Genomic DNA, 12599 nt, shown 5'->3' on the forward strand with positions numbered 1-12599 from the left:
GTTCTATTTCATCAAATGGAAAAGATATTATGAATAGTTTCTTCCCATCATTCAGCATGTGAACATAGGAACTACTTTAGGATCACAACCCCAAGACATTAATAAGAACTTTGCAATATATCTAACAAGTTTTTGAAGTCTTATACCTTTGGATAGTGTATTAGTTTCCTAAAGGTGCTGGTGGTAACAAAGTACCACAGGTGGATGACTTTAAACAACAGAATTGTATTGGCTCAGAGTTCTGGAGGCACTACCTAATTCAGGGTGTCTCTCTGAAGGCTCTAGGGAAAGATCCTTTTATGACTCTCCTGGCTTCTAGTAGCTCTAGGAGTTCCTAAGCTTACAGCTACCAATGCAGTGTAATTCTATGGCCACAAGTTCTTGGCCACAAGTCATGGTGGACAGCTGTCATCATGAGTTTGGTCAGAGACAGAACTGCTGTAGACATTGAAATCCTACGTGTGCTGCTCAGAGTGCTCCAACACTGGGATTAACTCTTCATTTCTCTGCCCAAGTACACAATTGCTCCTGAGAACTGCTTCTCTGTCTCTTATCAGGTACCACTAAGATTGGATTAAGACCTACTCTACTCAAGTCTGACCTAGTGTTAACTACTAACGCCTTCAGAGACCCTATTTCCAAACAAGGACACAGTCACAGGTATTAGGGATTTGGACTTCAACATAAATTTTTGGGAACACAATTCAATCCAGCCAACAGACAATAATATGGTAAATGTGCAATTTAAACCAGATGGCATGGACTTCTGGGATTGTTAAGTGCTGTCAAGTCGGTTCCAACTCATAATGACCCTGCATGGGGTTTCTGAGGAGTGCCTGATGGATTTGAACAGTAGATCTTGCAGTTCGCAGTCCAGTGCTTATTCCTATAGTGCCACACCAGGACTCCGACTTCTGGCATAGCTAGTCTAATCCCCATGTAGGACAACTGCTACAGGGCCGGATTTCATTGATAAGAGAATTCATGGAAGCAAGCAGCATGAATTTTTTGTTTAGAACTCTGCTACAAATTGTAGGGTCCAAATCAAGGCTGGCGTATTGTAAGAGATTCAGAGGAAAACCATAATTGGGTGCTTCTATCTGTGTTGTGTAATTATATCTTCATTTTGATGCAAACAGTATTATGTTTCTCAAAGTGCATGATCAAACTATCTCTGCCCTTTTCCTTCACCAATGTTCTGAGCCTTTTCTAGCTCTAAGGAAATTGTTAGCGACTCAGCTAAGAGTTTGCAACTTTGAACACTGGCTGCATTACTTTATTTGGTGAAAGAGTTCTTTCAATGAAAAGGCAATGAGTCAACTAGAAAAGCAATATCTTTTTTTTTTCTTTCTGTCTTGTAATAAGTTTATTTGCAAACATAGCCAGTATGCTATATAAATTCAACTGAGTTTGATCCATTTTTCAGAGATTGTACTTCTTAAAACATTCTTACCTGTTTCATGGACGAAATTTCTTAAGGAGTTGGTATCTTACTATAAAGAAAGTGACATCAAATCCAGACCCAAAGTGTACTTTCATCACAATTAGTAACTGCCACTTGTTTCCACTGAAAATGGCAAATACTTTACTGGGCTCGCCTCATAGTGGCCCCTGTGGACCACAGAGATGGTAAACCTCTGGATGCTCTGCTCCAACACAGCGCTGTTGGAGGCTCTGAGAAAGACACAGAGAAAAACAACAGAAGAAATGGCTGAAAGTGATAGCCTTGGTGTATCCTGTACAGTAGACAGACCCAAACTGCATATACTGGTCATGTCAGATGGGTCTTGACTATTGTATTGGTATCAGTAGCCAAGACTTCTTATGCAGGTCGCTGAGTTGTTCAGGGTGTCTGAGGGTAGGCTGGATGGGTGATGCCATCTGTCCTTGGCTCAGTGGTGCGGTAGCCAACAATATTACTTTCTGAGTAGGTTGGCTGGTGGGTGTGGTGGGTGATGGGGGGCTTGGGACCAGGTTCCCCTCTGCTGGCCAAGACAGTGGGTGGGGGTGGATGTCAGGCTAAGAAGGCAGAGGCATGAGCTCTCTACCTAGCTAGGTCAGGGTTGTGGTTGGTGAGTTTGTAGGAATGTGGTCATGGTTTACAGAGTTGGGAGTGTGTTTGAGTGCAGATGCCATTGCTTGCTGGGCTGGGGGAGTCTTTCTATCTGTCTTGCATTCTCCGGAAGAATGGAATCTAAGGTCACTAAATTTCTGATCCCAATTAAAATATCCTGTAGAAGAATTTATCCCTCTCAGTTTCATTACTTGAATAGAATCTTCTAGGTAGATGTGTATTTCATATATAGAAATTCATAGAAGGCATAGTTTCTGTACTGTAGTGGGCTACAAGTTGGGCTGCTAACTGCAAGGTCAACAGTTCAACACTACCAGCGGCTCTGCCGGAGAAAGATGAGGCTTTTTGCTCCCATAAACATTTATAGCTTTGGAAACTCACTACCATATCACTATGAATCAGAAGTGAGTCCACAGCACACAACCACCACCACCACGACCAGGAGCTTACAAACTGAGGCCAGGAGTTTGAGGGTGATTTTCACATGTCAGCCCAGCCAAAATAAATATTATATTTAATGTAAAAGCCATGTTGTTGTTGTTAAATGCTATCGAATGGGTTCTGGCTCAGGGTTTCCAAGGAGCAGCTGTGCATATTAATCTATAATGAATACTTCCACATGTTTTTCACAAATGTGGTGAAACTCATATGAAATTGTTCACTAGAGATGAGTTACTTTTGTTGTTAACTGTCATGGAGTTAGTTCTGACTCATAGAGATGCTATATAGGGTATGAGGCTATAAATCTTTGTAGGAACAGAAAGCCTTATCTTTCTCCCAAAGATCAGCTGGTGGACTCCAACTGCCAATCTTGTAGGTTATCCGCCTCTGACAACAAACCTATGAGGTATTGTTTATAATTCTCACTTTTTTGTCAGGATATTGAGGTTTACACATTCCTGGTGATTAGCATGCTAGTAGGGATATGAGGGGTGAGGTTTGAATGAAGTTCTGGCTATCAGTAGAGCCATATAAGGCTGGGTTTACATTATCCCTTTGAAAGACGTTCAGTCTTATGCTTGGAAGGGAGTAATGTGTGATGCTTATTATCTTACCCTTTTTTGTATCATTTCAGAAAAATCACCTTTCAGAAGGTTCCTTTCCACAAGTAGGGAAGGAAGGAGCAACTGGGTGTGGAGGTGAATGAAAATGCAGGTGTGTTCTGTCAGCATCTTCAAGTAGCTTCCCTATAGGTGCTCTAATGGTCTAGAATAGAAGCATCCTGCACCTGCCTGTGGGCCTCAGCAGTGATCTAACCTCATGAACTGCTGTCCCTGGCTTCCCGCTGGCAGAAGTTAGTGGCTTAGAGGAAGCTATCTCCTGATTCTTGCAATCACAGAACTTTAGAGCCTTAGATCCTCTGGTCCAATACCCACCTTTTACAGAAGGAGTAGCTGAAGCCCCAAAAGGCCAAGTAACTGCCTGCAGTCACCCAGTGAGAGAACAGAAGGAAATGTAGGCTCGTGGGGTCAGCACCCCTGCTGATTAGACAGAGCCCAACTCTAACAGAAAATGAAAAGGGAAAATTCTGTTACAAAATGAGGTAGGAGGGAAAAGGGGCCGCTCTTATTCTCACACTCAAGGTGTGAACTTCTTTATTGAATCATGATCATTTTTTTTAATCATAATTTTTCAAAAATTCTGAGCCCTGCTACTTTAGGTTCTCAGGCAGGTATCTACTTCTTTTCCCCTAAAGCTCCAAAACACTTCAAGGTCCAACTGGGAGTGGGGACTGCATGGGGGTGGGGGTGGGCAGGGCTCCTATGGGTTTACTTCATCCTATCATCATGCCCCTCCCGACACACACACACACACACACACACACACACACTCCTGCTACCAGGCCCTGATTCCTTTGGTCTCAACTCTACACAAACATGTCTTTCAGAAACGTCAGTGGCAGTTCCTCTGTCCCAACAAAATCTTTCCTGTAGTATTGTGCTTATATTTACATTTGAACAGAGCGTGAGCTTTTGTAAAGTGCTTTCATGTGCAGCTTCTCACTTGATCCTCACAACACCCTTGTGAGGCAGGCAGGGAAGGGATTATTCCCCCATTATACAGGAAAGGGAACAGAGGCTGTGCGCTTGGTTCTCCAGTTGTCAGAGCCTCAGCCTCACACCCCTTTGCACAGGTTTCTTCTTTTTTTTTTACCTCGAGTTTTCTAGAATCCTAGTGGATTCTACATAGCAGGCATTTTACAAATGCATCTGAATCCACGGTTACTCAGATCTGCACTCAAGAGGTTTTGTGTTGCCCTTGCAGTGTTTCAACGCCTTGGCTGAGTTTCCAACTGAATTGTGGGCCACTCTGGTTCCAGGCTTGCAGTCTTTTGTGTTTATATTTCATTGTTTAATCAAAGTTTTAGGGGATACAAGTTTACAAACTTCCATTTTATCTAAAACTTCTGTTTTATCCAAATGGGTCTGTTTTGGTTTTATTTTCTCTTGCCTAAATGTTAGGCATTCAATCTAATGGGTTTAAAAAAATTAATATAATTTGTTTTCCATCTTGTCAGTGCAAAACGAAGTATTCTTAAGACAAAGCACTGAAGATCAGGATTGTTCCTCCTCTTCTACTTCTGATACTTCTACAGCAAGTAAATAGTTCTGTAAACATGTGTGTTGAGTCTGCATTCTCCTGTGTACAGATCCACTGTTTCATTCCGTCCTTGGGTCCATAGCAGTCAAGAACAAAATGGCCTTCTTGTCTTATTCAAAATGGAGATTCCCGTAACATCTGGACATTCATCAAGGCCCGTTTCAGCTGCTCATACGTTACAAACATCATCACATTCCAGGCTCCCAAACGCAGAAAGGAGGGTGTGAATCTGATGAGATAAACAAGCAAAACATCAGATGGGCAGGGTAAGAGACCAGAACTGGCTCTCCTCTCGTGCTCTCCCCCCAGTGTTAGTGCCAAAGGACTACAGCTGTTAATCAGCATTTTCTGAGATCTGATCAGTTTTTTCTTCTCTGCTGGAGGAATTTAGGCAGAAGCTGGAGTCAGAAAAGGAAAGAAAACTGACATTTATTTTGAGCCAGGCTAACGTGTCAGGAAGTTTCACTCATATTACCTCAGCTAATTCTCATAATACTTCTGTAAGGTAGCTATCACTGGTGCCAGGTTTCATTTTCAGAAACTGAGGCAAAGGAACACTGAGTGACTGAAGTGAAATCACTTGTCAGAGATGGAGTTCAATGAGCTCAGTCTCACCTGACTCCACTCTGCTTCTAAATATTTCTGAACTCATTTACATCGGGAGTAGTCAACTCTGGGGAGGCCCCCTGCCAGGACACCCAAGATACTCAGCCAGAGCTCAGACTTCACCAGCAGGGGTTTAACCATGTGGCACCAAATCTAGTGAATCTCCAGACATCCTGCCTGTCCTATCAACAAAAGTGTTCCGGAGAAAGCCTTTCCTCAGATGGGAGAGTCCCCGGCCTCAGCTGCACTTCATAGACTCGGGCCTCTCACTCCACCAATCCCTTCCTAGTCTACTCTACACATCCATGAATTTGCTCATGTTGCTCCCTCTCCTTGGAATATCCCTTATTTCTTTGCCCTTTGCTCTGTAGGATTCAGCTCTGGCATTTCATGCCCAGTTCTTACTGAATGTGGCCTAGGCCCCTCACAGGGAGAACATGAGAACTCTAGAGTCAGACCTGTGTTTAGATCTGAGCTTGACTAGTTTTATGATCTTGGATAAATTATGTACTCTTTCCAAGCCTTAATTTTCTCATCTGTAAAATGAGGAAAATAACATTATCTACCTCATAAAATTGTCATTTTTATTAGATGAGCTAAAGCTGTTCCGCGGGAGAAAGATAAGGCTTTCTACTCCCGTAAAGATTTACAGCCTCGGAAACCCTGTACAGGGTCACTATGAGTCGGACCGACTCCACGGCACATAACAACAACAACAACAATGCTGTAATGCACACAGCACACAGCCAGTATCAGTAAATGTTCAACAAGTGTCACATAACTTTTGACTGCTCTTTTAGGGCCTGGCACACACAAGATGTGTTTGATGAGTGAAAGAATGAATTGAAACAGTGGTTAAAATAGAAGACAACAGATAGAGGCACATACAGGAAAGGAACAGTAGGTCGACTGAGATGCCATTTTACCATGCCCAGGCTCAAGAAACTACAATGGCTGCTATTTGCTTGATGGGTCCAATCTAACATTAGGAGCCAGAAAACAATCTGCTGAAGGCATCACTGGATGATGAGAGGGTCACCCAAAGAGCTTACCAGTATGACACCCAATAACATGTAGTGTAAGCAACAATAATGGCTGACTTGAGTCATGGCGCTGCCATTTTAACTTTGTGGAATTGGACAAGTCACGTAATGTTTCTGAGTCCTCAGTCCATCCCTCAGTAAATTGAGGGATTTACTACCCACTTCAGGAGTTGTTAAGGTAATATGTGTAAATTGCTTAGCACAAGGCCTAATACATAGAGCTTCAGCTGTCTGGATGATTATTATTACCCTACATGAGTATTTGTTTGTGATAGGGACTCTGGGAAATAAAAGATGCATATGCCACCAGCGTCTAACTTCACGGAACTTGTGTTCTAATAAGGACCTTACAATAACTTACAAATACTATAATATCAGTTCAAAAAAAACCAAAAACATCCAACGATTAGCATTAAGTCATTTCTCATTCATAGTAACCCTGTAGGATAGAATAGAATGGTCCAAGGCTGTAAATTTTTACAGAACCACAGACTGATACAATTTTTTCCAGTGGAGTGCCTGGTGGGTACAAACTGCTTAAACACTGTACCACCAGGGTTCCTTTAATACAAGGTTGTTGTTGTTAAGGTTATAACTCATGGCAACCCTGTATGTTTCCAAGGTGTGGTTGGTAGATTTGAACCACCAACCTTGAGGTTAGCAGTCCCGTGCCTATACTACAGGGAACATTTATACCTAAGAGTATCAAGTGGGCGGTAGTATTTCAGAGTATTGAAGGAGGACTAAGATTCAAAGCATGTACATAGCAAAAGGAAGGAATTGTTTCTAAAGGAAACAGTAAATGCAAAAATAAGGAAGTGAGAACTCCTGAGGTGTGTTGGCATAGTAAGTTTAGCATTTCAGCTATTTGTTAATCAGGTGATCAGTATCCTGGTAGAAGGCTAGAGTAGTCTCAGGATCAGTAATCACCTCTTGCCCTTGTCCAAATAAGTTTGGCAACAGACACCATAGGAGTCCCTGGGTGGTACAAATGGTCAAATGCTCAACTTATAGCTGAAAAGTTGGTGGTTTTCAGAGATCCCTCAGAAACCAGGCCTGGTGATCTGCTTCTGAAAACTCTGTGGAGCAAAGTCACCCAGGGTCACAATGAGTCGGGATCGACTCAACAACCACTAACAACAGACTCATTTTGCTCAGTCTTCCCTGACCCTCCAAATCAGGGTTGGGCCACTCTCTCTCTCTCTCTTAGCTTATTTATGTTTCCTTTGTAGCCTTTACATCTGTGCTGCTCACCACTCCATCCCCAGTGTGGCACAGTAAAGAATGAAGGGAACCTGGCTTCTCTGGGAGAGAATATTAAGGCATAGGAGAAGGCTCACCCCTTATAGAAGGCTGTGGGGCCCTCCTGGGCCACCATCTTCAGCATACAGTCGAGGGGGCTGCGGTAACGACCTGGGGGTGAGTTCATGTACCGGGTCTTCACCACGTCCACTGGAGAGGCCACTACTGTGGCACAGAAACCAGCTCCAAAGGCAGAAACAAAGTGGCAGGGGAAGTTGTCTGTAGAGAGGAAGGGATAACAGATATCAGGCTGTGGGATCGGGCATACATATGCTTTCTGTTTCATGTGTATTCATTGTCCCAACTCCTATAGGACAAGCTATGAACACCTCAGGAATAAGGACAGATTTTCTATATCTTTTACAGTCTCAAGGCTAACTTCTTGGTAAACAATCCATTGCTGTTGAGTCGATTTGGACTTAGAGCAAGTCCCTTTGTATCAGAGAAGAACTGTGATTCTGTTCAGAAGTAAATCATCAGGGCTTTTTTTCCCTGAGGTACCTCTGGGTAGAGTCAAAACTCCAACCTTTCAGTTAGCAACCAAATACATGAAATATTGGAGTCACCAAGGGTTCCAAGCTCTTAGTAAATATTGGCAAAATAGAATTGTTCTGCTCGGAACTGGAGGGTTATAAAGCCCAATTTCATTTGGCCATTAAGGAAACTGAAGTCAGAGAAGGTGAGTGACCGTGGTGCTCAAGGTTACATGGGAAGTAGTAGAACTGAGACTTGAACCCTGGTCTCTAGCCTCCTATTCCAGAGCCCTTTCCTATCTATCACAATGATGCACTATCATTTCATTGGGTCCCATGCCTCTCTACTCCTGAAGCCCAGTTGCCTCTGGGTGATATCTACTCTGGTGCATTCTAAGTTCCTTCCATGCTGTACTTTGGGGTGTCTGGCAGGCTAACATGGGAGGGCTGTTAGCCTGGAGTACATGGCCTCACCGGTCAGCAGGTGAGACTCTAGCAGCTTCTCCTTGATGATGTCATAAGTCACCATCTCAGCACAGTTGACGATGGCATTCCGTGTGATGTTGGGAAAAGTTCCTATTAGGCAGTACAGAGGAGGCTGGTGAGTGGGCATGGAAGAACAGACACCCTGGGTGCAAGGCTACAAGACATTTCTTCTAGTTTGGGAGCCATGTGCCCCATTCCCAGGTGCCAGAGGAGCTCACCCCAGCTGAACAGATTCCACACCTTCTACTGTTAACAACTCTCACATGATCCATTTCCTCACCAGAGATAGAAACCAGAAGCACACTTATATTGTTTGGGTCACATGGCTTTCAAAATTAAAATAGGCCTCTGATCCAAGACCCAGGAAGTGTTTCTTTGGAAGAGGAAGGCTGGGCCCCTGGGATAGTGACAGAATGCAGTTCTGGCAGAGCCCTTGGAGAGTGTCAAGGCCACCCCCTCATTTCCCAGGTGAGGCAACAGGCTCCAGGAGGGCACTCAGCAAGTAAGGGCGGAGCCAGGTGTTTTGTCCTTAAACCATGCGGGCTTGAAAAACTTCACTGGGTCACTGTTTCTTTTCAAGGATTCATGTGGCCTCAAGTCCACATGTGGGCGAGAGTTAAGCATTTGTTGAGGTGGTCACTGTGTGGACACACATGGAACCCTAAAGCTCCTCTTCCTAAGGAAGTCCCCTCCTCCCCCACCTCTCCCTGTCCCCAACTCCTCAACCCTGAATTCCTCCAGTGTTTCTTCTCTGTACCCTTTTCTCCATACATCTAATGCCTGCTCAGCTGCAATGCCACCTCCTCTCTGGAGCAGGGTCTGGTCTCTCCCAACCAGATCTGCACCTCTGGCATTACATTGAGCACATCCTGCCCTGTGATGGAGCTGCTTCTTGATGTGTCTTACTTCTGTGTGTCTATAAGGGCCGTGAGAGTATGAAAGCTGTCCTTTATTTATCTCTCTCTCCCTCATAGCAGCCTATATATGGCAAAAGGTTGGTAAATTTAACTGAATTTTAAGCACTAGTGCAAATGAATCAGATCTTTTTGGCTGGGATGTCCTCTCACAAACACAGCAATAGCACCATGCTGGTTCTCACAAACACAGCAATAGCACCATGCTGGTTCTCACAAACACAGCAATAGCACCACGCTGGTCACTCCCTCCTTGCTTAGTTCCCTGACCCAGCCCTAGATGGCCGGAGCTTAGAGCTCAGACCTACCTTTCCACAAGCCCCTGATTCCTTCCTCCTTGGCGATGGTTCTGTAGGCATCCATAGTTCCGTTGTATTTCCTGTTGCTCCCGGATCCAAGGTGCTTGCTGGCCTGAAATCGGACCTTTACCACATCCGTGGGCTGGGCACAGGTCACTGCCATGGCCCCTGTGGTACAGCCCGCCAAAATCCGGATAGTGATGCTGGAGTCTGGGGAAGTAGAGATGGAGAAGAGTGAGTGGGCCGGTGTCCTGCCACTGTGCACTTCTCTGGGATTGACACTCGTCTCTGTGGGGCCCTTTTCCTGGCTTTGGATTTTTGGAGCTTCCTTGGTGGCCAACTCAAGTCTCCTCAAAAAAATGTTACCAGCTTCCCCCATCCCTAGTTCTGCCTCTGAGTCTGGACTGCCCGGTTTTCTGACCCAGTTGTGTTGTGTCTTATGCTACCCAGCTCCCTTGGTGTCCATTGCAGGACCCAGGCACTCACTTTCTGATCCCTTGGGGGTGTAGAACTGCTTGACGGAGTCGTAGAGGCCAATGCGGATGGAGGCAAAGCTCATCTGGCGCTGCAGGCCAGCAACCAGTCCATTGTAGGGGCTTCGCGGGCCCTCCGTGCGCACCATGGTCACGATGGTGCCCAGCACGCCACGGTACTGTGTGCTTCGGGCCACCTGGGTCCCTTGCTTCTCGCCCTGGATCTGAGGGACAGTCCACAGCAGTGGTGTGAGGAGTTGGGGTGGAGTGTATGAGGAGTTGAGGTGGAGCGAGGCAAGAAGGGACAACAGGGGGCAGAGAGACCCTGTGGAGTCTGGAACTGCCTAGGCTAGATCTCGAGAACATGCTTTTTTTAAAAAGCTTTTTATTGTGAATTGAGTGAAGGTTTACAGAACAGAGCATCAGCATCACATTCAACAAATCATACACTTGGTGTCATTACAATAATTGCAATCCCTTCCATGTACCGTTGTTGTTATGTGCCGTGGAGTTGGCTCCGACTCATAGCGATCCTGTACAGAGTTTCTGAGGCTGTAAATCATTACGGGAGCAGAAAGCCTCATCTTTCTCCCATGGAACAGCTGGTAGTTTTGAACTGCTGACCTTACAGGTTTGCAGCCCGATTTGTAACCACTACGCTACCAGAGCTCCTTTTTCTATGTACCATTAATTAACAGCATTTACCTCTAGTCACTTCTCCCTGTGTCTTATACTACCTTCATCTTTGCCTTTCCCATCACCCAAGTTAACATGTGTCTACCTTCTACCCCATGAATAATTTTTCCTTCCCTTCCACTACTGGTAACTATCAGAATGTTTCTTTTAGCAAGAAAATCTTTTCTTAACTTTTCACAACAGTGGTCTCATACAATATTAGTCCTTTAGTGACTGACTAATTTTACTCAGATGCATGCAGAGAACATGTATGATTTTTACAGACATTGCATCATAGGAACAAAAACTAAGACTTGTGTAGCATTTTACACGTCACAAGGCAGTTATACACGGCATGGCATTGGATCCTCAGACCAAGTCAGAGGAGCAGGTTGTTTTTCCCTTTTTACAAATGATCAGAGCCTTGTCGAAAGGGACACAGTCAATTAATTCCTTATTTTTCCTTTGCATTTTATGGTTTACCAAGTAGGGGCAATCATGTTGCATCCTTGAATTTGAGTGCTTGTTTTTTTCGCCTGGGCAATAAGGATGATGATGGGGATGGGGAGGAGTCAAGACAGGGTCCTAAGCAGTGCAGTGAATGACCTGGTCACAGCATGACAGCAGAGGTGTAGGAGCTGTGGGGGAAACCTTGCCCTTCTGATGTGAACCATGACCCTTGGCCAAATGACACTTACCTGCAGGCGGACCTTGGCTGTGTCCAGTGGAAAGGTGAGGAGGTCAGCAAAACAGGCTGCCGTGCCAGCCCCCAGGAACTTCACAGCTGTTGTGGGAGGCATCTCTGAAGGCTTCATTCCAACCATGGTCCCAGGAAGCTCTGCCTGGTTCCTCCGAGGCCCAGTGGAGGTCCAGGGAGAGAGGCCACACTGCAGCACGAGATTCAGTGCAGGGTGGAGGCTGCAAGAGGTAGGATACAGGCCAGAGGTGGCAGGTAGAGCCTGGGCTGTCTGACCTTTGTCCCCAGTCTCCCCTCCATGCCTGGGGGGGGGGGGGCTTTGGGAAAGTGAGGTGCCTGGACCTTGTCACGTGGGAGCTGTGTGAATTTGGCCCATAAAACAGGTCACTTTGGGCTGGGTGTGGCATCTTCACTACATAAATGAGGAAACCAAGGCTCAGACAAGGACCAGACCCTGGCTTGACTCCAAACCCCAACTCTGCTCTCTTTCCCCAGCATCAAGCTGCTTTCTGTGAAAAGACTTGTCTGCTAATCCTCCTCCGAAAGGTAGAGGGTCTGCCAAGTCTCATCACTTCAGATTGTTCTATCCTGAATAAACAAAATAAACATGTCTATGACTCACCACGGGTTCTGGCGTGGTGTAGAATAATGCACTGGATTGCAAGGTTGGTTTGAACTGCAAGATTGGCAGTTCAACTTACCAGCTGTTCCTTGGAAACCCCATACAGGGTGACTATGGGTCAGAACCGACTCTACAAGACTTAACAACAGCAGCCACATGACTCAACATAAATACCCTGCACCTTGGAGGAGGGCACCTTTGTTTTTGCAAGGTTATCTGATTATGCTATTATCCTTAAAACAAACAAAACCTTTCTCAGCTTACAATTCTTTCCCTGTCATGTTGTTGTTGTTAAATACCATGGAGTTGGTTCTGACTCATAGTGACCCTGCAT

At 45.1% G+C, this 12599-nt stretch overlaps 1 protein-coding gene across 1 annotated transcript; it reads right to left on the reverse strand.

The window, feature by feature from the left end:
* Positions 1 to 4772: 4772 nt before the first annotated feature.
* Positions 4773 to 11861, reverse strand: UCP3 (uncoupling protein 3 (mitochondrial, proton carrier)). Its single transcript, XM_006875407.1, has 6 exons — positions 11645 to 11861; positions 10285 to 10495; positions 9808 to 10008; positions 8574 to 8675; positions 7665 to 7845; positions 4773 to 4904 (listed from the first exon to the last, which is right to left on the reverse strand). Exons 1-6 carry the CDS (start codon positions 11768 to 11770, stop codon positions 4790 to 4792), a joined length of 936 nt encoding a protein of 311 aa, XP_006875469.1. The 5' UTR covers positions 11771 to 11861; the 3' UTR covers positions 4773 to 4789.
* Between the last annotated feature and the right edge of the window lie 738 nt (positions 11862 to 12599).

The sequence above is a fragment of the Chrysochloris asiatica genome, unplaced genomic scaffold (assembly GCF_000296735.1).
Source record: "Chrysochloris asiatica unplaced genomic scaffold, ChrAsi1.0 scaffold00326, whole genome shotgun sequence".
NCBI lineage: Eukaryota > Metazoa > Chordata > Mammalia > Afrosoricida > Chrysochloridae > Chrysochloris > Chrysochloris asiatica.